This window comes from Culex pipiens, chromosome 3, assembly GCF_016801865.2.
Source record: "Culex pipiens pallens isolate TS chromosome 3, TS_CPP_V2, whole genome shotgun sequence".
Taxonomy (NCBI): Eukaryota; Metazoa; Arthropoda; class Insecta; order Diptera; family Culicidae; genus Culex; species Culex pipiens.
This window is the reverse complement of record NC_068939.1, coordinates 57133915-57160305: the sequence shown is the minus strand read 5'-3', so window position 1 is coordinate 57160305 and position 26391 is coordinate 57133915. Positions and strand designations below refer to the sequence as shown.

Genomic DNA, 26391 nt, shown 5'->3' with positions numbered 1-26391 from the left:
AAACTGTTTGTCAATGGAATTGGAGGATTGACCTCACATTCAGAATCAGAATCAGACCTCAGAAGAGGCTGTTTTCTTTTTCTGTTTCCGTTAGCCGGTTTAGCGTTCAAACGCTTTACCGACGTAACGATCAAATCTTCAGAAGATTTGCGTTTACCTTTGTTTTGACGCATTTTGCAAGCAAAGTTCTCTTAAAAAGATGGCTTCGTTTGTAAAATACAACAAAATTTCAGGTGGTGTTAGTCTTGAAAAGACTGTTTAGAATTTTGGAAAATAACTCAGGTAGTCTTTAAAAAGACTGTGAATTTTGTTTTGAAATAACTCTGAGCTTAGGTAGTAAAAAATACCGCAGCTCTAGTGTCCGTTCACCACGAAGGTTCGCAAGACACTGAATGTTTACGGTAGTCGCACTTGTACGTGTGTCATACGCAATACGCGTTCTGACTTGAAATCCCTTTGGCCAGTTGTGTCAAGATAGCACGACAAAGTTGAATCTTTTTTCATATGAAAAGGGACAACAATGCACGGAGTTTTTTCGGTTATTCTCAGGATTGAAATCGAATTTTGGGGATCATTGAGAGCATTGAGTGCTACATAAAATGGCATTTTTATCTCAATTTGGCCCATAATGCAAGTGCGACAAGATAGCACAACAGCGACGATAAGCTGGATGTACGATTCTGTAAGGCCTCAAAGGATTTTTCGATCTAAATCGAACGTGTTTCAAAAGTTACATAATTTTGTGAACTGCCCACCATTGAAAAAACGGCTAATATCCACTTTTGGCAAAAACGAGATATTAGCACCAAGTGGAGGATGTTCCAACGCATCTTCTGGAACTTGAATTTTACTGAAATAGTGTTTAGACTTGGCTGCCGATGCGAAAAACCAAACGGCTAATATGCCACTCTTATGGGAAATTGCCTTGACAGAGATTTTGTGACAAACACTAAAACGCGTTTTTCTCGGAATACTTGATTTGGCATAATAGCCGAATTTTCAATTATGGGCAGTGAAGTGATCATTGACTTTCTGGTTGATAATCATTGATTAATAATGATTTTCATAACATTACAAGAAAGGGGAAAATTGTTTTAATCTTCAGGTAATCGAACAACATTTTTTTCGTTTTCTTTATTTTGAGTTGTTGAGTTTAGGTATGACCCAAAAAAATGCTCCAAATGTTGAAAACATGGCTTTTCCCTTGACTTTGGTCATTGTCGAGAAAAATAAAATCCAAAAAAATATTTAAGGGTCTTTGAACCCTTATTTTACAGAAAAAGGTATTTTTTTGGAAAGCACAACTTTTATAAGAAAAATCTCCCACCACGTTTAAAAAGTTATTAAAAAAGCTGTTTTTGAAGGACTGCATGGATTCATGTAATAGTATTGTAGAAAAATAATACATTCTTATTCAGTTAAAATTTTCTTTATTTTTAAAATAAAAATATTCAATTTCTACAGCTACATTTATACAATCAAATGTCATCTAAATCGTTTTAAGTTTACATAGAGCAACGTGTTTGTGCTGTTACTGCTGCTTTTGCTATTCACAAAGTAGTTCTGGTTCGGTAATTTGCAATTCATATACTTTCGACACATCCTTTTCTATGCGCCCTGGTCTGAGTACATTCTAAGTCGCTGGAAGACGAGTTTCGCATCATTACGGTGTTCTCTTCTATCAAGTTTGCTGCATTCACTCTGTTAAGTAATCGACGGGTGTAAAAGTTATGGTGTATCAAAATATATTACTATTTGTTCATAATGCATCGTGCAATATATCGCATGGTAAAGCTTTTTTCCAAATACAGTTGATCAAATGCCTTTCCGTCTATTCTAGATATTGTCAGTGCCTGTTGATTGTTTCGAAGAAATGTGTAACGTTGCAACATAAATCAGCTGGAAGCTGAAACCAGTTTTGTTTTGTGCAAATTTCACTCACTCTATTCGTTGTGATCAATTAATTTATTCCCATCGCTATGCTGCCAACAATTGATTGCTAACAAATATTTTTGCTGGATCAAATTTCACGTATCTATGCGTTTTGATATCTCAATCCAACAATCGTTGAGCCTTTCTTTTATTAGATTTACTAACTAATTAACCGAAATTAACGCTCTTACAAGACCGACTTTTTGGCACAAATTTTGGTTCCAACCCCATTTTGTCTTCCTTGACAACAACTTTCACGGCCCAATATAATGCCTAGCTTCTAATTCCGTCCCTAATTCACCGTCACATTCGTTGGCCGAGCCCAATCGGGGAACGTGCTCAGCTCGGGATACACGATGACACCCCACGTGGGGAAGCTGCCCCAGACCACCAGCAAGGTAAAGATCGTTGGCCCAATACCGGCCACGGCCATATCCTTGATGGCAATGTTTCCCACTCCAGCCACGATGGCGTTCGGAGGCGTTCCCACCGGCATGTGGAAGGCCATACTGCAGGAAAGTGCCGCCGGCAGCATCAGGTACAGCGGATGAATCTCGATCGCGATGGCCTGCATAATAAAATAAAATCGTTAAAGGCGAACTCTTCATTCAATCGCAGTCTTCTTACCATTTCGGCTAGCACGGGCAACATGATGTTACAGATGGCCACGTTGGAGGTGAACTCGGTCAGCGTTTGCGCCGTGAGACAAACCACGAACAGCAACAGCAGCGGGGGCAGCGTCTTCAGGCCGGACAGCGACTGACCCAGCAGCGTGGACATCCCGGAGACGCGGCCACCTTCGGCCAGCGCAAAGCCTCCGCCGAGCAGGAAGATCAAACTCCACGGGACCTTCTGCTGGATGAACTTCCACGTGATCAGACCGGGGGTGGCTTCGGTGGGGAGACGGCCTGGGGAGAAAATAAAAAAGGGTAAACATTAAATATAAATTCAATCTTGAACTATCATCCAATTTTTCACTAAACGCACCCTTAGTATGCTATAATAAATATCAAGGCTTGTGCTATAAAACAAACCAAAGCTTAATGAATCTAAAGCTTATTATAGTAAACTACAATAATGCAAGCAAGTCAAGTTATTTTTATAGCATGCTAAATTGAGTCTTAACCCTCTACAGCCCAATTTGGAGAAATCATCACAAAGAATCCATATTTATTAGTTTTTTTCAAAATCATCGTGAAAATATTGTATGAAACTGATTATTTTAACTATAACTTTGCCATTGTTAACCACTAATGACGCAAAATTTGGTTGTTTTTTTGATTTTGATATCTTTTTCCTTTCCTCACTAAGGAATAGCTAAACAACCACTGGAAAAATACATATCATTTAGACCTCCCAAACCCACCTTCACTGTACAATCCAAATCAATTATCTGAAGGCCTTCTAAAACTTTTACTTCGGATAATCCCTAATAAAAAGTGACCTATTGACTATTGACTATTGACCCTGCGGACCAAATCAGATTTTTTTTAAGAATTAGTGGGCCCAAAATAATGTTTGATAAAAATCAAAAAATAACTTGTATTTCATACTGCTAAACAAGTGTTGCCAGTAAGATTTTTATATTTTCATTTTATGAAAGAAAAAAATGAATCTAAAACTAGATTTATTTGATTTTTTTTTATTTACATAAAAATTTATTGTAGTTGTACTTTCCAATTTCCAATTCCATGATATCAGTATACTTTAAAAAAAAGCATTTAAAATCTTTTTTTGGAGTTGCAAATATTTTTAAGGTTTTATATTCTCCAACATAACTATAAAAAAACAAAATTTAAATAAAGCATGCTCCTTGCTGTTTTTAAATCAGAACTTTTATAGAAGCATAGTTTAGATTATGTTTTTTTTTGAAGAAAAAAACTTTTTGCGGGGCGGAATTAGGATTACAATATTTTACAAAATATTTTAAAATGTTTTCAAGTAAATTAAAAATTTAAACAATGTAGAAAAATCGATACATATTTAAAAACTTTGTCACTGATTTTTTTTTTTTAAATGGATGTGTTTGATAAAAATATATTTGCTCTTTGATTTCTTGAGATATTCCTAATCGTTTTTTTTTTTCAAATTATTTGCAATGTTCACTATTTTCAAATGAGGAATACGCTTATATTATTTAAACCTTTTGTCAAGCTAGATTTTCTTCCTAAAATTTATTCTGGATTTTTTTTTACTATTTAGCAATTTCAGCAAAGACAAACTAGTAGGAAATTGGACGAGCTTTCCTGTTAAAATATTTACGAGACTGAAAAATCATATGTCATATATCATAATCATAATGTCATAAAGAAATTGTCAAAACCACCAAAAAACCTTTTTCCTGCATTTTTCGTGATTCTTTTTGTAACATCTGAGGCTATTTCCTTAAAAAAATTAACGAAAAATACATTGTGACATCATCTTATAATTTAACATTTAAACATAAAAATTTAAAAATATCATGGAAGTGGCGTGTATCTTTCTTCGAATTGAACTACGCTAAAATGATTAAAATTGTAAAATCCAATCGGGCGGTAATTTAGTATTAAAAAAACCCGATTTAATCCCACCTGGGGTGAGATAGAGCCTTTCTTACAAAAGGAAGTTAACGGCAGTTGATTTTTTTTTTTCAAAGAAATAGCAAAATAAAGAATGAATGGTCCATTCATAATACAATTCTAAACTCAACCTTATTTTTTCACATAACTTATAAAGCGCTGGTTTTTGCCCCATTTGCCATGGCCGGTTGTAAGCTGTGCTCGCACACAAGCATTTTCGATTTTTAAAATCAGAACAAATTATTTTTGAGGCAGAGAATTAGCTCACAATTTGCGATGTTCGTAATGTTTTCTGCATATCGCTAAATTGTTCGTATTCTCTGAGTGTTTTTTTGCACTTTTCAAAATATTTAAAATTAACGAGAAAACAAAATAATTCCGTCTTGCTCCAATGCGTTAAAGTGGTTACAAAATGACTGGCAGAAAGTGTTTCAACACCCGAGAATTTGCCGTGTTGTAAACAACGATGTAACGGTAAAGCCGCATAAATGTTCTTGAAAGCTTTGAAACGCCTACTGTAATTCACTAAACTGTCATTTAGGCGTTAGGCAAAATTGTGAGCTTTCAATAAGCAAGCATTTAGGCGTTTTTGGGATTGGGAAGCATACATCGACTGAGCGCTCGGTGGGACTTCACTACGACAAACGCAAACGTACACAGAAAAAAAAATCATGGTAATATTACATCTGGGAAGGGGTACATCTTTTATGTCAGAAAAAATGTGTAATTTTACCTCTGAAAATGTGTATTTTTATCACTTTTCTGGTGTAATGTCACTTTTTCAATCTTAATTGAGGTAAAATTACATCATAAAAGGAGTAATATTCAACCTTCCAAAATTAAAGCTTCCAAATTTACACAATTTTTTTCTGTGTACCGAATAAACCACCTTGGTGCGCTGGTACGATGAACAAAAATACTAATACACAAAAAGGCTAGTACCGAAGCTAGAAAACCAAACCCGCGATGTGCGTTGTCACTGGCACATGGGAAGCTCAGACATTTCCCAGAAATTCGTTCGCTCAGAGTTCGATCAGAGAATGAGCAAAACAAAAAAGAAAGGCAAAAGAATGAGCATGAGGCTTCAGAACAGATAGCTGCTTGCGTCAAGTTTGCGTTCACTGAAGCTAAGCATAGAAAATAATGATAGGCGATGTGTGATGAACGAGCAATCGATAAAGCAACTTGCACTAAAAGGGGGTAATCTAGTATCAAAACTCTATACGCGCCAGCATCACGCGCCAGCATTGCTCGCGTCTGCATGTGAAGCTCAACTTGACAACTTGTCGACGAGGCGACGAAAATCGATCGTCCATGATTTTTTGCAGATTTTTCGAATGAATATTTCTCGAGAAATGATTTGGGAACGAAGCTTGAATTGGCGTCGGAGCCAAAAGCAAACCCTATACCTTTCTTTAGTAAGAAAGGCAAAAATGGAAATTTTCTAAAATCTGAACGGTAAATCCGAATGAGGTCAAATTTGTTGCAGAACATCGAGTATGGTCTAGATTATGATGTGGAGAAAAAAAATTAGATAAAATGCCAAAGGAATAGTTTTGGCATTTGGTGAAAATTGGTTTTTACCTTTTTTAGGGGTTTTTCCCCCTCACAGTGAATTAGTCCACAAGCTGTAAATCAAGAACCACATTACCGACATGGATGAAAATTTGGGAGGATGTAGGGCTGGGAAAATGCAATTTTTTGGACAAATAAACGATTTCAATACTTCAATTTTCGACCGAATTTTCATTTGAAAACCGCCTGATTTGGTGAAAACACACTCCGAGTCCCCATAAAAAATGGATAAATTCAAATTTGGTATGGAACTGGTTCAGGTTCAGCACATCCCCTTTCAAATGCGCCCAAGAGAGCTCAAATCCATAATGTGGGCTCTGAGAAACCCCCTACCACAAAATTGAGCACTTTTTTACCACACACGGACGTCACGCGTGCTCTACAGTAAATCAAGCGCCAAAATTCGGATATTGGAGGTAGACCAATTCTGTCATTGTCAATCGATCGGGCGTCGAAAATCGATCGTCCATGATTTTTTGCAGATTTTTCGAATGAATATTTCTCGAGAAATGATTTGGGAACGAAGCTTGAATTGGCGTCGGAGCCAAAAGCAAACCCTATACCTTTCTTTAGTAAGAAAGGCAAAAAATAAACATGTTATAATTTAATATGCAATAAACTAATAAACTATTCTAATTTGAAAAAAATGGGTCGAACTTGATTTTAAAAACATTTTTTGTTCGTGATACGATTGTCAGAATTCCCATACAAACCTTTGGATAACCAAACTTCGGATAATCGAATCTAGACTGCATAAATATACAATAGCACAGAATTTAACCTATCAAAGTAAACCTCACAAAGTATGTACAAAGTACGCGTATGCAAATGCAAGTTGGTTAATTAAAGCTTTAAAAAAATAAATCATTGTTAAAAAAAGTTTTTAATTAAATTTTGATTAAATTAGATCTCAAATTTTCAAGAGCTGCCTTGGGTCTGATAAAATGGTTTTGCGGGCTGGATCTTGCCCACGGGACGGAAATTGGGCAGACCTGCCCTGAAGGCACATTTCTAAACAATTAATTGTAAAAATAGTAGGACGATTGAATTAGCTGAAAAATCGTAAGGGGTTTGAAATTGACTAGTATATCAAAAAAAAAAAATACATTCAAAAAATAATATTCGGAATGAGTTTTAATTTTTTCTTAAATATTGAAAACAAAGACAAACGTATATCTTTGGAATGCCACGAGATGTTTCTTTTTGGAAATATTATCTGTTTAAATAAACCATATTCCCAAAATACATTTAAAAAACTCATGCTTACCAAAGCTAACCGGTATTTGCTTATCACATTCTTTCGCTATGAACTTAAACTCAAAAATCATCCCAAATTCGTTTGACAAACAAAGTGTGTGTCCCAAAACGGCAGCAGCGCGATAAGCGTGAAACAAGAGCTTAACACCATTGAACTACTGATATTTTTGGGCTCCCCGGACATTGGCCGGCGGGAAAGGTTATCACGTTTACGACCACTGGCATTGTTTTGGTCCGTCCTGTTTGATAACTTCGCACAACTTACCGGGATTCGGCTTCAGGAATTTAAAGCATCGCCAGTTGGCCGGAATCATGAACAGCAGAATCACGCAGAACATCGCTGGGGTGGCGTCCTTAATTTTACTAAAAATAATAAACAGTTTGAAATTTCTAGAATTTTTGTAGGAATTTGAGCAATCTTACACTGCCGGCAGCAGATCGGCCCAGCCGGTGATGAAGCCCGGTTCGCGGGTGAAGAACAGCACGACGGCAACGACGAAAATGAACGCCACACTCTTCTCGTGGGACGTCATCGGGCCGAGTTCCTTGTAGCGGGTTTCGATGACGCGACGCGCCACAGCCTCACCTTCCGGTCCAATTTCAGCGGCCTTGGCTTCGGGGCTGTTTGGTCTGAAAGTTGCATGAAAGCTTGTTAGAGCTTGAGGTCTGGAATTTGAGACCTTAAACCTACCGGAACAAGCCCATGTACAGCCACTGCAGGTAGACCCACGTCAGGAAGGTGTAGATCAACATACCGGGCACGTTGTAGAACATAAATTTGGGGAAATCGATGCCCGGAGCGGTGGGGAAACGGCTCTCGTAGATACCCTTGAAGGTCAAGTTGGTGCCAGATCCAACGATGGTTCCGCAACCGCCCAGGGTTGACGCGTAGGCAGCTCCCACAAAGTAGCAGATAGTCGTTTTTGAGGGCTTCAGAGGTCTGTTTGAGAATTGAATTGTTTATAATTAATTTTGAATTACCCATCTAAAACCGTGATCGACTCACTCGTCAGATGCCTCCTTATCGTTGCCCAGCATGCCTTCCTCTTCTCCAGTTTTCTTCCTTCGCTCGTACATTGTGCACAGACCTTGCTGAAAAGATATCCCAGGTCAGAGTCTGAACTGTCCACCCCACTAACCCAACTCACCGATTCCAGCTCCTCCAGGACGGCCTGCATAATCGGACACATCATGGCTACGGCGGCCGTGTTCGAGATCCACATCGACACGAACATCGTCACGGTGATCAGACCAAAGTTCAACCTCCGCTGGCTGCACCCGATCAGCGAGATAACCTTCAGGGCTACCCGTTTGTGCAGGTTGCAGAACTCGACGGCCAGCGCGATGATGATACCGCCGATGAACATCAGCATCGTTTCCTTCATGTACATCATACAAGTTCGGTCGGTGTCCAAAATTCCCAGCAGTGGGAACAGGACCATGGGTAGCATGGAGGTTACCGGGAGGGGGATTGCCTCCGTAACCCAGTACATCGACATGATCAGCACTACGAACATACACCGGTAGGCCGGCGTTGTGTCCAGAGTGAACACTCCGGCCGCTATGAACGGACCGAAGAACACCACCAACGCCCTCCAGTACACTACCATAAACTTGGCTATTCGCCGGCAACAACCCACCCGAGGGGCCGCGATCGCTTCCCTGAAACAATACAACGCCCAAAATCAGCTCAACTGACCACAAACTCACTCCAAAAAGACTCACCGAGCGACCGCATCTTCGACGCCGTTAGTTTTGGACGTCATCCTATCGTCATACACCTTACACCGGAACTAACAACTCTGCCGGCTGCTGCGGTCCGGTTGGCTCATCCGACAATCCGATCACGAATCCGGTCCTGGAAAAGTGAGAAAGCAAACTGTCGTGAGCAGGTTCGGAGGGCAAAAATTGAACGCAACGTGATACGTGTGGTTGCAGTTATCGGCGGCGATAACAGAGCCCAGCAGGGGTTTTGGGTTGGAAGAAGTGCGATAAGGTTGGTGGGTTGACGATGACAAGGTTGATAACGAAGGCTGAACCTGCCGGCCGGGTTGGGTAACGTGAGTATCACTAAGCTGGCTAAGAATCGATCTATCTACAGGGTGTACGCAGCTTGACCTTTGAGCGTGAACCAGGCATCAAGGAAGGCAATATCGAACTTGTTGAATCAGTTCTGTACTGATAGCGCCACTTACGAAGGAGTTCTTGGAACTTTGTGATTGATTCTATACTTGAGGCAGAAATAAACTTAAGAAAGCACTAGAGAGCCGGAAAGCCATGTAAGTCTGATAAGGCGGAATGTAACACGTGTGATAAATAGAGCTAGTGGGTCATTTCGAATGAAAAGTAGTTGTTCAAAAATGACAACAAACTAGTCCAGGAAACGCTGAAGTTGGCATACTTGGATATCAATGTCCATGAAATTTGTTTTGCCTATAGATAATTTAATGATTTTGTCAAAAAAATAATAATAATATTTAATTTCCAGAGTTTTTTCAAGCAACGGGATTCCATATGTTTGTAGGACCTTTTCACATAAAACTCAAGATTTGCTAAGTGAAATTTATTTGTTATATTCTGGCCTGTTATTTAAGAGATTTTAGAACTAAACGATACATTCAATATTTCCTGCTCCCACTTTGGAGTCCTTATAAAAAAAGTCCTGCCATTTTTTTGTTTCAATGAAAACATTTCAAACCATTTTTGAAACACTGATTAAATAGTCAACAGGAATTTCCAAGGATTGCAAATTCTGTAGCACTGTCTGTATACAGCAGCTCCATATGAAAGAAGCACAATAGTGCTCGGATGGGGTCAAATTTGGGATGGAGTTTCTAAAAAACAACATAACAGATCAGAAAATTTCGCGAAACCTTTCTATTTGAAAATTGAAAATCAGATCAATTCTTTATAAGGATACCACAGAACTGTTCGCCCGATTTTCAAAGTTCCAGAAATAAAATTATTTGAATTCTTCTCAGGTTTTCAAAAAAAAAAAAATACAAAATGCTTTTCTTTCATTTTTTTAAACCCAAACATAGCGGAAATATACTTATTTTAAGCCTAATAAGCGGTCGTGTTTGAATGATGGTGGATAATCTGAAGTGTTCCTTGAAAATTACTTAAAGTTATTCTATCCTTTTACAAACATATACAAAATATATTTCCCAAATGTATTCTAATCAGACGTGAATGCATTGGGCCACGCCCATTTTGCTATTTTAAGCTTAGTTCTTTTTTCTTCCAGCGCTCTTTTGGGTCTGCTTAGTGCCACCAATTGGCTTGTTTTTTAAGTGAACACTCACAAAAAGTAGCATTTATAGAGAAAGTTTCCCGGCATCACTGGCTCACTCCAACTGGCGCTGCTGGTTGTGTTGATCAGGGCTGTGGAGTCGGAGTCGGAGTCGGAGCCGGAGTCGGTGGAGTCGGGTCTTTTTGGGGACCTGGAGTCGGAGTCGGAGTCGTCAAAACTCGAACAGCTGGAGTCGGAGTCGGAGCCGGAGTTATCTTAGATTCAAGAAAAAATATGTTTTTTTTATTGTTCAGTATTTCCTATATAACAGCTTAATTTACAAAACAACTTATATTTTGAATTTTTATTGTGATTGAAAAACTCTAATTGGGTTATTACACTATAATCACTAAATGATAACCTCTTACCCAAGTATGTAGTATCATAATTCAAAAAATAATAAAAAAATATTGGTTATGTAGTCAGACTACAATTATGTACCCTTTCAATTCAAATTTGACCAAATTTCATCCAGTTATTTCTGAAAAAAGTACACACAAAGTCATCTTTTACCCCGATAGCGAATGTCTTAGAGGTTTTAAGTTAAATCATTTTTTAGGAAAAAATTACGAGGTACATAAAAAGATTATAAATAGTAATCACTGTTTTTGCAGATCGAAAAAGAGCCACTGACAGTTTAACTTTTGTAACAAATAATCAACGATTATAACAATCTCTTACTTGAAACTCAACATGCGCATTATAACTGTTTATAACTGAGTACAAGAAATCAAAGTGTTGCATTTAAAATAATTGAAACTAACAAAAAATGTCAAAAGAAGTTGCAACAAATTTGAAATAATCATTGATTGTTGATGTTGATGTTGATTTTAGGTAAACTATTTTGATATCGTTGCAAATTATCGTTGAACAAATCTCAAATTTTCCCATACTGTATGTCTCACGCCAATATGACGGAAAGTGATAATCATTGCAAATCAACGTACCATAAAAAAATTAAATATTTGTGACCTTGAAAATATTTTACTTGTGGATATTTGTTTTTTATTTTGTTTTAAGTTTTTTCATATATTTTGATGGAGGCGAAAGATCATCGATAAAGCTTCGTTTTAGATGAAGATTCACGAAGTATCGTGCACCTCCTTTTTAAAGTATATAACATTTTATAATTAAAATAAATTAAAAATTCCAGATTAAAATATTTTCCATGTCACAGATATTTGAAAAGGACATCTTAAGCGTCCTTTCCACGAATAAATTGTTTAGATACATTGATTTGCAATAATAATCTCCTTCAGCCATGGCGTGATGTCTATGTACCTCTTAAAAAAACAAAAAAGTGTTTCGTTTAAAATTGCCATTTAAAAAACAAGGTGCCTGTCACTGTGCTTCTTACAAATATCAGCCTAAAAGTCAGCAAATTAAATTTTAATGTTCAATAGATCATTAAAACCAGATTTTTTTTTAGTTATTCATTCAAAAATAACAATTTAATATTTAAATTTATTAGCTTTGAAAAAAAATATTTTCAAATTTGAGGTTAAGCAAATAAATCCAAATTTACTTACAAAACTGTTCTTCTCAAAATGCCTCTAAAACTGAAGATATTTTTTGATTTCTGTTTCCATAACGTATAAAACTTGTAACCTAGAAACTTTTTTTCCGTTTATTTGCTTTACTTTACTTTTACTTTACTTATTTTTCTTGACAAAAACATGACGCTTAGAGAGAATTTAAAAAATCCTATTTATCAATGTTTTAAAAATAATTAACCAATAATAGTTGACTAACTTTTGAAACATTTAAAATATGTGGAGTCGGAGTCGGAGCCAACCATTTGTTGAAAGCTGGAGTCGGAGTCGGAGTCGGAGTCGGAGTCGGCTAGAGTTGGTAGGCCGGAGTCGGAGTCGGAGTCGGAGCCAACCATTTGTTCAAAGCCGGAGCCGGAGTCGGAGTCGGAGTCAGCTAATCTGAGAAAGCCGGAGTCGGAGTCGGAGTCGGAGTCGTTTGAAATATGACCCGACTCCGCAGCCCTGGTGTTGATGGCCACCCTTTGCTCTGTATTTGCCTTTGCTTCTCGCTCGGTTTTCTACAGCCTTCGATTGGAATGGGTCGTCAAAATTCAAACGTCAAAAGACTTGGTGCGTTTGTTTTTTTATGGCGCTTGTTAATTATTTACATGTTTCGGAATTATTTTTCAAGTGAGTGCCTAACCAATGTGCAAAAGAACATGTTGCCGGTAGTTGGAAGCAGTTTCATATCTTAAGCGCTTTAAAAACGTTAGGGCAAGTGAAAAGATACTGATGGCGACTTTCTTTAAGCAGTTAGGCTCTCATCTTGCGTGTGGATGTGCCAACAAAATGATGAGAAATGGTCTCGCAAAACAGAAATTATGATAAAAAGTGCATTAAATTTGGCCAGTAAATGGCATACATTTGCGTGGTTACTCGAGGCGGTGCTCTTGCTGGTAAGTTCATAGCCTAAATAGTATTTTTGGATCTTCAATCGGGCATCAAACTCTCCATATGACGAAGATAGGTGTTTGATTAGAAATGGTATGTTATCCCTACTTAGGTTTTTTGAATTTAAAAAATATGTTTTGAAGAAAAGCACCCTCAGAAGAAATCGAAAATTTTTGTCTAAAAATTATATAACTTGAAAACGGTACATTCAAATACTGTGGTACATTTTATCAAAAAAAAATCTGTTTTTATTGCAAGTATGATTTTGCTTTAATTTTTTTTTTAATTATTATTTTGTCCATATTTTCAATTTTCTCTTTTTTAGTCTCCAAACATATCACAAAATTTTGAAAATCAAAAAAATCTTTTTGGGAATTCAACTTTAAGTAATAAAATTTAAATAAAAACGATACTTAATCCACCTTTAGGTGGTTGGCGCCTTCCTCACATTTAAAGGGTGCTATCCCAAATGCAAAAAGTGCGTAAATAACACTTAAGTGCTTATAACTTTTGATAGGGTTGTCAGATCTTCAATGTTTTGGACGCGTTAGAAAGGTCTTTTGAATCCCATCCTGCGATAGGTCGCATGAGAGATCCGGACAACGTTTCCATCAAAATATCTGAGATCCGGCCTCCAAAAAGTGCATAAGTAACTCTGAAGTGCTTATAGCTTTTGATAGGGTTGTCAGATCTTCAATGTTTTGGACGCGTTGGAAAGGTCGTTTGAATACCTATCCAACGATTGGTCGCATAAGAGATCCGAACAGCATTTTCGTCAAAATATCTTAGATCCGGCCTAGAAAAAGTGCGTAAATAACACTTAAGTGCTTATAACTTTCGATAGGGTTGTCAGATCTTCAATGTTTTAGACGCATTGGGAAGCTCTTTTGAATACCTATCCAACAATATGTCGCATGAGAGTTCCGGACAACGTTTTCATCAACATATCTGAGATCCGGCCTCCAAAAAGCGTATAAATAACACTTAAGTGCTTAAAACTTTTGATATATTTGTCAGATCTTCAATGTCTTGGACGCGTTGGAAAGGTCTTTTTAATACCTTTCTAAAAATATATAGAATGACAAGTTTTCTTACAAAAACCACCCTTTTAACAATCTTCCGGACTTTTGTTAAACTCGTTTTTTAAGCATAACTTTTGAAGTACTTAACTCAACTTTATCATTTTTAATAGCGACTTATGGGACCCTAAGACGGATCGAATGACGCCAAAACGGACAAAATCGGTTCAGCCAATGTCGAGATAATCGAGTGACAATTTTTTGATCAACATCCCACCACACACACAGACATTTGCTCAGAATTTGATTCTGAGTCGATAGGTATACATGAAGGTGGGTCTAGGAGGTCTAATTGAGAAGTTCATTTTTCGAGTGATTTTATAGCCTTTCCTCAGTAACGTGAGGAAGGCAAAAATTGTATTCTTCCGTCAGCCTTTTTTCGAAAAATTCCGCATAACATAACCTAAACTTTGCCGAAGATACCAAAATCGTTCAGAAAATCTTAATCATTTACTTAACCATTTTGTATGACCATTGTATGGAGACTTGTATGAACAAAAAACTAATGATGCAAAATTACTTATTTTGACCTTAGGGATGGACATGGACAGGGACAAAGTTTTATCAATATAAAAAAAATGATTATTAAAAAATCGTGAAAAAAAATTACGAAGTCGTAGATAACCGCTCGTGTATTTTTATGTACTTTTTTTTGTAATTGAAAGACGAAACTCTTAGTAAAATAAGGGACATTTATTGCATATTCTAACAAAGGTTATTCTAGAATTGGATTATTCCGTGTTCCGATTATTTTGCACCTAACAAGCTTTACTCAATACAAAAGATTCAATTTAATTTTCAAAACTGTCTGGAAGGCATGAGGTGCGTGGCATATAAAATTGAATATTATTTTTACTTTGTTTTGATGTAAACATCAATTTGCGCAACAAAGATTGATGTACAAATATTTTTAACAACTCATTATTAGCGGTTTAAGGTTCAATGCCAAGATTGGGTCGTAAGCTGGGAAAATATTTTCTTCGATTTGTTCCCTAATATTTCTTTCTTGGAACCACCCAAAGGAATCAAACTTGCTAAAATATTGAGCTGTTGCTATCCAACTAGTTATCGATTGATCTATCGAGTTGCCAGATACTACAATATTGAGGGACTGCGAACAAGAACCAGTAGACAAAGCAACAAACCGAGCCTTAACAACAAACCGCGGAACGTGCCTCCTTTCACGAAGAGATTTGTTTTGATTCGTCGATGGACAAGCATGTATTTCCAACTTTGACCGAATGTTGAAGAGTATCAGCGATTGCAGGGTTTGCTTATTGAATGAACGAAGATATGTGCTTTTCCTCTAGTTGCCATTCCAAAATGACGTAGCATTTCAGGGGCGAGGAAAGTCTGGGGTTGTGTGACGATCCATACAAAATTATTGGATATTGTTTGGGAAAATGGTACTTGGGCTTAGGATGATTAACAATACTACGTCATTTGTGGAAGACGCCTACTAGGTTTCTGCGCTAGTCAGAGTCAGCGGAAATTGGCCTGCCTCTCAATCGGGGGGTGCTGCCATGTGATTCCTGCGGCAGACGCGTCATTTGATGTTATTCCAAACAACGACGCCCGGAATCACATGAAACGTCACTTACAACTCAACATTAGACTGCGCGTTATCAACCCGAACGAAACTGAGTTGTTTGTGCGCTGTCAGGTTCTTATCGCTTGTGCGGCATTGCGGTCTTTAACTGAACTTTTGTCAGTATTACGAATGTGAAGACTTAGTTATTTGACTGTAAACTCGTTTAATCAAAATTATAATCAAATCACTTCTCGGCGAATGCATTGCATTTTTATTTTTGTTATTGGAATCTCACAGCTTGGGGAGCAATCACATGTTTAAGATAACCTGTTTCACACATTCTTGGAAGTCTGGCAGCGGTTTTGGACCGGTTCTGGATCAGTAGGACTACAATTAGTGCATACAAATTGACTTGTAGGTGGAAATCTGAATTCAAGACTAATGATAGCTGATGTGTTTTGCTTGTAATTGATTACGGCCTAATTGTATGGTTCAGTAAAGATATGCAACAATGTCGTGTAATTAGGTAAAAGCAGGAAGTATTGCAAACCTAATCTTATTTCAACCATTTCTAAACACTTTCAACCGAATCTCTGAAATACAAAGTAAGTAATCTCTGGAGGTTCAATCAATATTTGGTATCCAATACTCATTGAAGTCGATAATCGTTAAGGTGACACGAGCGTCGTTAAAAATAAACCAAACCCCACCCACGCCTCCCTCTGACGTCAAGGTGCGGGATTTGAATCTCAACTTCAGGTTCATCGTTCATCTTTAAGCCGCGGCGAGCTGCAATTAGAGCAACTACGTAGCAACGCCAAGGAATCCCGCTACACATGTAGCCGGCCTCTACGCGAGCCGGCCGCCGTCGTCTCAGCTGAGTGCGTCAGTCGCCAAGTCTTGGGAGCGCGTGCCCAGCCCGCCGACTCGTCCGTCCGAGTCTGATGTAAGATGGTGAAACTTCCTAACAAGACGTTCAGTTAGACACACCTGCACTCGTGACCTGTGAGCAGTGATTGTCTGATGAAATTAATTGCAACTACACCGCGGCTGGAACGATGATGACGATCTTCACCTGGTGCGAAGATTTACTTCAAGTTCACGTAAACTGATCTAATTTTGGTCATTGCCGTCGCTGCGCGACCTTGCCGGAAGTCAGCTGCGGATGATTGGGTGGATATTTTTGGAAGTTTTTGTTCAAACTGAAATTCTTCACCCGCTGCGTGAGTTCCGTTGCGTGGGTTGGCTCTCACTGAGATACCGCATAGTCGTTGGTTTGATCACGTGCGAATGTTCGTTACGCTTTCATTTCGACGTCGTCGTGCTATCTTGTCGCACCCGCCATTTTGACGTTCCGAGAAAAACGCGTTTTAATGCTTGACCTTGAATATTCAAAAACGAGAGCACGCAATGTAAACAATAACAAATACGTTTTGTTTGGCTCACCATTCTGTGCATTGTCCCAAAGTTTGGTTGAAGTTGGTTGCTGGAGTCCCGAGTTATAATTACAAATGTTTACTAGTCTAGCTTGTACGTGCGACAAACGCATCCTGACTTTCCTGGTCTGAAATCCCTTTGGCCTTTTGTCGCACTTACATCAATTTTTATGGAGTGACAAGATAGCACGACAAGATTGAAACTACCTTCGTATGTAAAGTGACAAAAATGCACGGAGTTTTTTCGGTTTTTGTTGAATATCTCAGGATTGAAATCGAATTTTGAGGATCTGTGAAGGTCAAAAGGTGAGGCATTGTGAGCTGCACAAAATGGCGTTCTTAACTCAATTTGGCCCAAAATGCACGTACGACAAGTTAGCACGATGGCGACGATTTGTCAAAGCCGGCAGGTATTGTCTCGTAAAAAGTTATTTCAGTGGCCGGCAGGAAAACTTCTGTCAGTGATGTGATTTTTTTTGTCTAATGCCGTAAACTGGGGTCAATCGGGACACATGTGGCGAATTGGGACAGCAGTTTTAACCATGTTGGAGCACAATATTTTGATTTTTCTGGTTGGTTTTGGTTAGAACAGACTCAGGCCAACAAAATGTATACATCCATTTCCAAATTTAAAAGCTTTAAGTGCTCTAAAAACTGCTGTCCCTATTCAGACTGTAGTCCCGATTCACCCCAGATTATGGTATTCTTAGAATTTAGTTTGACAAATCAAAAATGAGAAAATTCAATCCAAAATGGCAGACTGGATTTCGACTTGTAGTGTGATGATGATCTATGCCCAAGTTGCCTAGGAATTGATAACAGTAACCAATTCCACCTGAACCAGATTTTTACCACCATGACAGTCGTCCATTGGCGGCCGATTCGTGATTCTCCACTTTTTTAAGGGGATAAGGGAAAATCTCCACGGTATCCCCAAATAGGTTTCGCTTGGAGTTGGGAAGATATATGATCTGGGATACGCTCTTAACCAGTGTTGTGACCATTGGCATGATATTTTTTAAGTGACAAGATTTTATTCTCACCAGAACATCTATTTCCAAGCAAATATAAAGTTTAGTAGGGAATGAGCCACAAATTCCATAAAATGCCAAACTTTTTTTGGTTAGTCCACCGTTGGATTATATTTAGTCGTGACCTACATAGCTACGCCACGTAACACCCTCAAAGTAGGAACTCTTCTTATCAGCAACTCTAATCGGCGATAATGTTGGAAGCCTCGTGATAGGGTGTACTTTTGCTTACTGTTCTCTCATAACATTCCTGAGATCAGATTTCAAAAGACGTAAAAACATTTTGTTTTTTTTTCGGCATCACCCGTAGATAACAATTGTGAGAACTTTTGTTGTTGTTGTCCTCATCCCACAACCTTTCTTTGTTTAGATTAGGGAAGTCGCCTCCTTGTACAAAGTTGAGTACGATGTGGAGATGACGATTATCACCGTATGCAAATTTGCACTAGAATTAAGTTTGCAAAGCTCGGGCGCGTTATTGGACGGTGGGTGCCGCCGCCACAAGCTGCAATTAAGCTAAAGCTTTTTATAATCGACTGGATCAACGGGTAGTAGAGGTAGCAGCAGCATCTAGGTAATAAAGTCACCCCCGCGTCGAGTGCATGTAATTTGCGATGGGTATCAGGGTGGTTTACAACGGCGTGTGCGCTGGGTAATGTGGCTAATAAATTGTGCGTTAAAGGAACGCAGTTTAGTATCTAAGCACTGAATTATAATTTTATCGAGGGTTGTTAATTGAAGGTCACCTGGAAGCAATAGAGACTTTCACTTCTTTGAATAGGTTATAAGTGATACCTAATGAATCTGAAATCTAGGAAGTGCTCCTTCATGATCTGAACAATGAGTTCATCGTAATGACTATGTGATAGAAAAAAGAAATAAATTGTTTCCAATATCCATCGAGGATTGTACCAGAACTTAAGCTAAAATCGTAATAAAATGATAATTTTATTATTGAATTAGCGTCAACAAGACAAAAAAACTTTGGCATGTTTCAAGCTAAGCTGAATAAATTTAATGTGCTATTTGATATATAAAAATCTTGAAATTAAAAAACAAAGAATCATAATTAAAAACAAATCGCCACGAAGAAAGTCACATGGCCGAAATGTCATGACGACAGAGGAAGCAAACGACGGCCCCCAGACGCTCACTGTCAAGTTCTTGGCCTGACGTTGATCACGTAGCCACACGCTGGTTTGGCGAAAGGCAGAAAGTGAACCTGCCAAGCATGGCACACGTACGCAGCGCATGAAATCATTGTCCAAATTTAGAGAAGATGGTATCTTTTTGGACTTTTCGACTCAAATTATCTAAAGAAATGTCACATTGTTTTAAGCAAACAAAAAATATTTTGAATTATTTGAAAACGGCCAATAAAGCAACACTTCTCACAGCTCCTGATTATTTGTGCCTTTTCTCGCGTATCGCTAGGTCATGAACGCTGAAATCAGCTGTCGGAGTAAAATTGGGTTCGCTGATGTAAGGTGGAGAGATAATTGCAAGCAGGGTAGATGATTCGCCCAACTGTGACGTCTGGCTTTGGCTAGACGAAAGCAATGAAGATGTAATTATTTCATTCAGCAAATCGTGACAATAAAAAAGTGATAAGTGTTAGATTATGTATTCGTTTAAAAAATAACACTATTGTCAGTGAATGATTTACATTTTGCTAAAATATGAAATGATTTATAAAACAAATCCTTAATAAAAACTAAAGTACATTTTGCCCAATCTTATTTATTAGAGTAGAGTAGGTGACATCAGATAAAGCAAAATTGAAGAATCATTCTGACATGATGCAATGAAGGAAGTATGACATAATTACATCCACAAATTGATTACAAGAGTACCTTATACGTCGTAAACTTATAGATTTCCCGATTTATAATCATATGAAAATGTTGGATGGCTGCAGATCAAATTTGAATAGTTGATTTTTGAGGAATGGCCAAAGTCATGAAAACGCTGTACAAACATGATCGGTTTTACGGCTTAATCACGATTTTCTAAGCAAAAATCCTTTAAATGGCCTCTTCCAGGCATGGGTAAATAACAAGGAAAATGCGTAACAATACCTTTCTTTGGTATCAGAGCAAAACTTGGCGTCATACCAATTAAAGGTATTGTTTTGATATTCCAAAATTACACAATTTGTCAATGGTCACAACATTGTGATATTCTTTTGGTATTAAAGTGTTTTAACAAAGTCCTCTGAAACTATGGGAAAATTTTTATCAATTTTGACAAAATAATTAATTTTGCGCTAAAGTGATGTCTCAAAGAGAATGCTATCATTGAAAACAGAAAATTTCAAACTCTTAAACATTTTTTATTTTCCCCAAATGACAGTTACAGCTCATATTTGGAAATTGGGCACTTATGTAACTAAAACGCGTTTTGCTCGGAATAGTTGATTTGGCATAATAGCCCAATTTTCAATTATAGGCAGTGTAACAAGCTAAGAAAACGCTCATTAAGACCCATTAAAAACGTAAAAATCAGTAAGATATTTTAATAATCATCTTATTTTTGATCTTGACAATGACTTTCTTAAAAGGAGTTTAAAAAAATCGATTTGAAAATTATTGTTTTCAGCACATTTTACAGCTAAGTTTTTGGCATTTTTTCGAAAAATCGGCCTCTTCAAAAAAGATATGCGTCGCCCTAGAAGTTATTTCATTTTGCAGAGGTCAATTTTTCGAAAAAAAAACATGCTAAACTTTGAAGGTCTGTACCGAGCTCCAGGATGCTCCAAATTTCAATGTTATATATACCAAAAGATGCGCAAGGATCTAGCCTACATGCCAATGATGTTGAAAATAAACGCTTCAGTGGCCAAAAAGCCTCAAAAAGTGACATTTTTGAAAAAATCTTTTTTTATGGGTTCAATCCCATTTAAAATTCAAATGCAAAGCGCCAGCTCCTGTTACGTCCAATCAAGCTCATATTTTGGATTGGAGCTCAATACGCCCACCGGAACAAACCCTTGAATGCCCGCCAAAAATTCATTTTTGTTAGATCCTACTACTTATCTAGTAGAAAAAAAATCTTTCAGATATAAATAACATAAAAAGAAACTCTTAGCCATATTTTGAGCTTTCCAAATGTTATAAGAAAACAAAGGTTTTGAAAAAACTTCATTCAATTTTATGTCCTGTGGCGTTTACGTCGTATTGGCGCTTACGTGGAAGTACAATCAACTAATTGCATTGCTAGCAACAATTCCTCATACTGGAAATATCAAATTTGTACAAATTTTTCGTTTTGCCCCACCTTCACCTGCTTTCCTCATTCCTAACCAAAATAGGTTCATACAAAAAATCCGAAAAATGACATTAAACTTGGTTTTTGTATAGCATCAAGTAAATCGTCAAGTCACTGAGATTCCGATTTAACTAAGTACATAAACATCACTTAAGTCCACATAACATAAGACAGAGCCACCAGATCTTCAATGTTTTGAACTCGTTTGAAAGATCTATCAATTGTCTATCCAACGATAGGTTTGGAAGATAGATTTCAGACATAGTAATCATACAGATGAGAGAGATTCAGCTTCCAAAAAGTATACATGACAAACATTTGTTAATTTTTCGATTCAGAATCGATATGTATGCATATTGGTGGGTCTATGAGCTTTTTGCGAAAAGCTTATTTTAACAGTCTTAACTCAGTGAGGAATTGCATACTTGAAAGTGAATTTGAAGTTTCGAATGATTCAATTGTCTTTTCGTAGTTCAAATGGCAAACATTTTAAATGGTTATACAGTCGACTCTCTGGCTGTCGATCTTCTCGATATCAATAATTCTCCATCTATCGATGAATTCTTTAGTCCCTTTAATCTGCATACTTCAATAATCTTCATTCCTCGATATTTTCCCTTGCTTGAAGGATCTCTTCCTCGACGGTCCCTTGGATTCTGTTTGCTTTAAAAATCTCTTCCGGTTGTCAATAAATTCACTTTCTCATGGCTTGCATAGACATTTTTCTTGACGAAACGAAGCTTTGAAGGGTGTTTGACATTAGTTTGTTTTTGTTTGATGGACGTTGCCATGATTCTCTGGGTATCAAGAAAAAAATATTTTCAATCGAGTCTTCATTTTGCATCGTTCTGTAAACTGATGATTCTCTTCCTCGACGGTCCCTTGGATATTGACAACCAGAGAGTCGACTGTATTGAAATGATTGATTTTTGTAAACATTGCTCTTCTTTTTGTCTGTGTACACTGTTCAATTAACAACAAAAATATGATCTCTGCATGATGTTTCCTTCCCCTTGTATATAGTTCAGTACAATTATGCGAATTCATAACATTCCTCTTCATCATCATCATCATGAAGCAACTACCAAACGGTAAAATGGCGCGAGACTTTAGCATGCAATTGCAAAACTGCATCTCTCTTCTTTATTCTGAGCCAGAAAACCGAAAGAATGGAAAAATACCATTCGTTTACATCGAACGAAGCATCGACAACTGGGCACGTTCCACGATTCACTGCATGGAGCAGAACTGTGCAACATCGCCCAGAATGTGCATTGTCCCAGCCCGTTGCACATCGCAATCTGCATCATAACTGCACAGTAAATTATATATTGTTTTTTTTTTTGTTTAATGAGTTGAATCAATAACTTAAAAAATCGAATATTATTGATATTTGTTTTAATGATTAGTTCTAGGTCAGCGTTTACTGAAAAAATCATGTAAACTAACATTCATGTTTTTTTACTGCGTAAAATCGCGTACAGACAGGCAGCAATCACTGTTCTTGTCGCCAACTGAAAAAGAAACATTCTAGCCAAATTCGACACAGCATAATCAGTGCGCCAAGCCATAAAACCAAAAGGTGACCAAAGGTCTCTTATCGACGACACGATCCCCACGAAATTAATGTCACGCTATCAACCAATAATACTGCTCGACAAAACAACTGCGATGTTGCTATGTTTAGTGATTCTAAAGGGGTTTAACTTAGTAATTGAATTGCGTTCAAAATTTAGGTTAATGAAATCCACAAATTATAACAGTCACTTATGTTAATTTTGTGTATTACATAGAATACTGTTTATTCTAAGATCATTTTTTTCTGATATAAACTTCGATGTTTGGACTTTATCAATCGAACCAACTTTGTCGAGTAGTGTTCATGATTTTTTCATGGCATTCTGGGAGTCTTGAACACCAATCGAGGAGGTGTTCTTGTGCTGCTCGCGCAAATTGATGACCGATTCAGCAATTTGCGTTGCTTGATGAATCGTACGATGCAGGCGTTGACTTGAAGTGAAGTGTTCTGTTTGAACACAACACTATCCTGTTTCTTGTTCTGGTTGAGCGTCCCGTGAACCAGGTTCTGGTGATTACTCGGAACGTTACGTAAGCGGGATATTAAATTTCATTCGAGTGACATTCTGACATTGCTTTAGAAGCTCGGTGGCGTGATCTGTTGGGGATCTTTCAAACAAAAATCGAAACTATTCTTGCCCAAAGTCAGTAGGTCAACAACAAGCGAGACTCAAATCTCTGTATTCATTGAGCAGCGGGGCTTTGCTTACTACAGACATCCGACCGTACGATGTCGGATGGAGTTATTTTTAAACTTTCTACTGGTTTTAACTTATTTTTACTTCGGTCTCATCTGTTCCAATCGTCTAAGCGTTCGAGAGGTTGGGTAAACTTTACTCTGCGTGGTATTGCTAATTGATCTTGGCATATTTTCCTTTCATCACGATGCACTATCCACCACCTAGTCTCACAGGTTCTGTTTAATCACTTGATCAAACATTCAAACTCATTAACAACTTTGTCGCAGACATTGTCGCCCATGGAGAGTTTGAACTATATGGTGTTATACAACAGTGCACACTGGATTTGCTCACTTCCACCAAAAAGAGGGTTAACCCCCCAAACCAAAACATTCTGAACCCAAACCGACCTACTAAAATTAAGTCACACTCACTAGTCGATCGAGCTGTAATCCACCACGAATTGGGGGCAGGTCACTCTGCTAACCAGCACAATTATTTTCTCAATCACACCCAACGTAGACTTTCGCTTTTTTTGTTTTGCTGAATAAACTGCATCCGCTGCACTTTTAGTCACTGCCTGTGTTTAGTCGCGCATGCACTCCCAGGTGGAGGAGTGCAAATTTTTCGAGCCTAAGTCGCGCGCGTCTGTTCGCCGCCGTAATCGAACCCGGACTGAACCGCGTATGAAAATTCAAATTTTGAACTCTCCTCGCACTAGGTGAGCGAACTTCGAGGAGGAATGGATCGGGAATCGGAACGACGACACTTCCTTAGCAGCCGCAGCACGCCACTAGCTCTTTTTTGTGCTGAGCTGCAAACCTCTAGAACACACACGCGCGTACGAGAGGTACAGGAGGAAAAACACATGGGCAGCAACTGCACAATCTCTTTGTACTTGCTTTGCGCTCTCTCCCACGGAGTAGGAGCGCGCAACTCGCTGTCAGTGTGGCGCAATGTGATAAGAAAAACATGCGGCCGGCTTACGGTAGGGCACACACCGCACCGCAGCTGAGAGCCAGAGAGCAAGAGAGGCGTGCTGTGGCGTTACTAATACATTTGAGCGTTTGAGCGCATTTTGGGATAGGAGAGAAGAAGGTTGATTAGTTGGTTTCTTTTAAAAGTCTTCGCAAAAATTGGTGATTATCTTATTTTTCCGGGATTTTCACGGAAAAATAATCATTTTCCCCGGATTTTCACCTTGAAAATCGAAATCCTTATTTTAACTTCACATTACACAAAACGTCATTTTTTATTAAAAAAATATTTTAGGCTTATTCTACTACTTATTTTAACTATTTATTTACAATTCTTTTGAGAATCAATTATCCGAAGTTTAGATTATCCGAAGCTTTGTAAGAAACTTCGGATAATCGAATCAACAAACAAAAATTTTTACTTTTAACATCAAATTTGAGTTTTGTCACATCATTTTAGTCGGGTATCCACTGTTAGGCCGTTGAATGAAATACATAATATTTTCAATGGAGAAAAGGGCTCTTTAAAAAAATATCGTTGGAATTTTGTAATAAAAAAATTGAACCTTTGGTCGTTTTAAATACGACTTTTGATTACGGAAAATTATCAATTTTATGAATACTATGTTTAAATTCATTATATAGAAGTATACATTCACAGTAAAAAAATCCGTGGCCCGTCTTTTTTGAGATTTTTTGAAATCCTCATTAATTATTATGTAGAAAATCTTCAAATTTGTTTACCGAATAGTTTACTTTTTGTTTTTTTTTTTTTTCAGGAAAGTTTTTTTTTCAGGAAAAAACACAAAATGAGGTTTTTCAACAATCGAAGAAAAATATGAGGGTGCCACGAGCGCGGGCAGGACCAAATGTCACTAAACAGATTTGACGAAGGTCGATGTCATTCCACCTCAAACATACACAGAAAAAAATAATGTAAATTTGGAAGCTGTAATTTTGGAAGGATGCATATGTCCTCTTTAATGATGTAATTTTACCTCATTTTAGACTGAAAAAGTGACACTACACCAGAAAAGTGGTAAAATTACACATTTCCAGAGGTAAAATTACACCTTTTTTATGACATAAAATATGTACCCCTTCCTAGATGTAATATTACCACAATTTTTTTTCTGTGTACACAACACTTAAAATCAATATTTTCTGATCAAGCGCAAGTTGAGTGGGCCACTGGGCCTGTTGATACGATCAAAAAAGGCAAGAATCAATATTTTCGATCTCCAAATTGGATCAAAGTTTCGCCTAACATGCAAAAAGTGTTCAAAACCTAAATTTTCAAACTGCGAATCGATTGGCGTGCACAGAAAAAAAATCATGGTAATATTACATCTGGGAAGGGGTACATCTTTTATGTCAGAAAAAAAGCTGTAATTTTCCCTCTGGAAATGCGAAATTTTACCACTTTTCTGGTGTAATGTCACTTTTTCAGTCAAAATTGAGGTAAAATTACATCATAAAAGAGGTAATATTCAACCTTCCAAAATTACAGCTTCCAAATTTACATTATTTTTTGCTGTGTGGCTCGTTTTCCAATCAAAAAAAGGTTTCAGTGTGTATTGCACAAATGAACACTCTTTACTTGAATTTCACATTGCGAGCATATTTTAAATAAAGTTTTGGGTTTTGATGTAGGATTTTCAAATGGGTTCAATGTTTTTATAAGTTTGAATAGCCATTTCATCCACACAAGTTTTCATTTGAGTAGCTGGACATACAAAAACTGTATGCAAATATAAGTAAATCTGTATCTTGAG

At 37.6% G+C, this 26391-nt stretch overlaps 1 protein-coding gene across 1 annotated transcript; it reads right to left on the bottom strand.

Annotated features, from left to right (window-relative positions):
* Window positions 1–1407: 1407 nt before the first annotated feature.
* On the bottom strand, window positions 1408–24433 carry LOC120416048 (protein I'm not dead yet-like). Its single transcript, XM_039577709.2, has 9 exons — window positions 24074–24433; window positions 9048–9180; window positions 8471–8984; window positions 8329–8414; window positions 8014–8262; window positions 7746–7952; window positions 7588–7685; window positions 2560–2840; window positions 1408–2500 (listed from the first exon to the last, which is right to left on the bottom strand). The coding sequence occupies exons 2-9, from the start codon at window positions 9086–9088 to the stop codon at window positions 2225–2227; spliced, it is 1752 nt and encodes a 583-aa protein (XP_039433643.1). The 5' UTR covers window positions 9089–9180; window positions 24074–24433; the 3' UTR covers window positions 1408–2224.
* Window positions 24434–26391: the final 1958 nt, after the last annotated feature.

Coding starts and splice junctions, on each gene's coding strand:
- LOC120416048 (XM_039577709.2), bottom strand. CDS start 9,088: ATGACGTCCAAAACTAACGGCGTCGAAGATGCGGTCGCTCG. Junction 8,985..9,047: donor GTCGAAGATGCGGTCGCTCG/GTGAGTCTTTTT, acceptor GTATTGTTTCAG/GGAAGCGATCGCGGCCCCTC. Junction 2,841..7,587: donor ATTCCTGAAGCCGAATCCCG/GTAAGTTGTGCG, acceptor TTTTCTCCCCAG/GCCGTCTCCCCACCGAAGCC.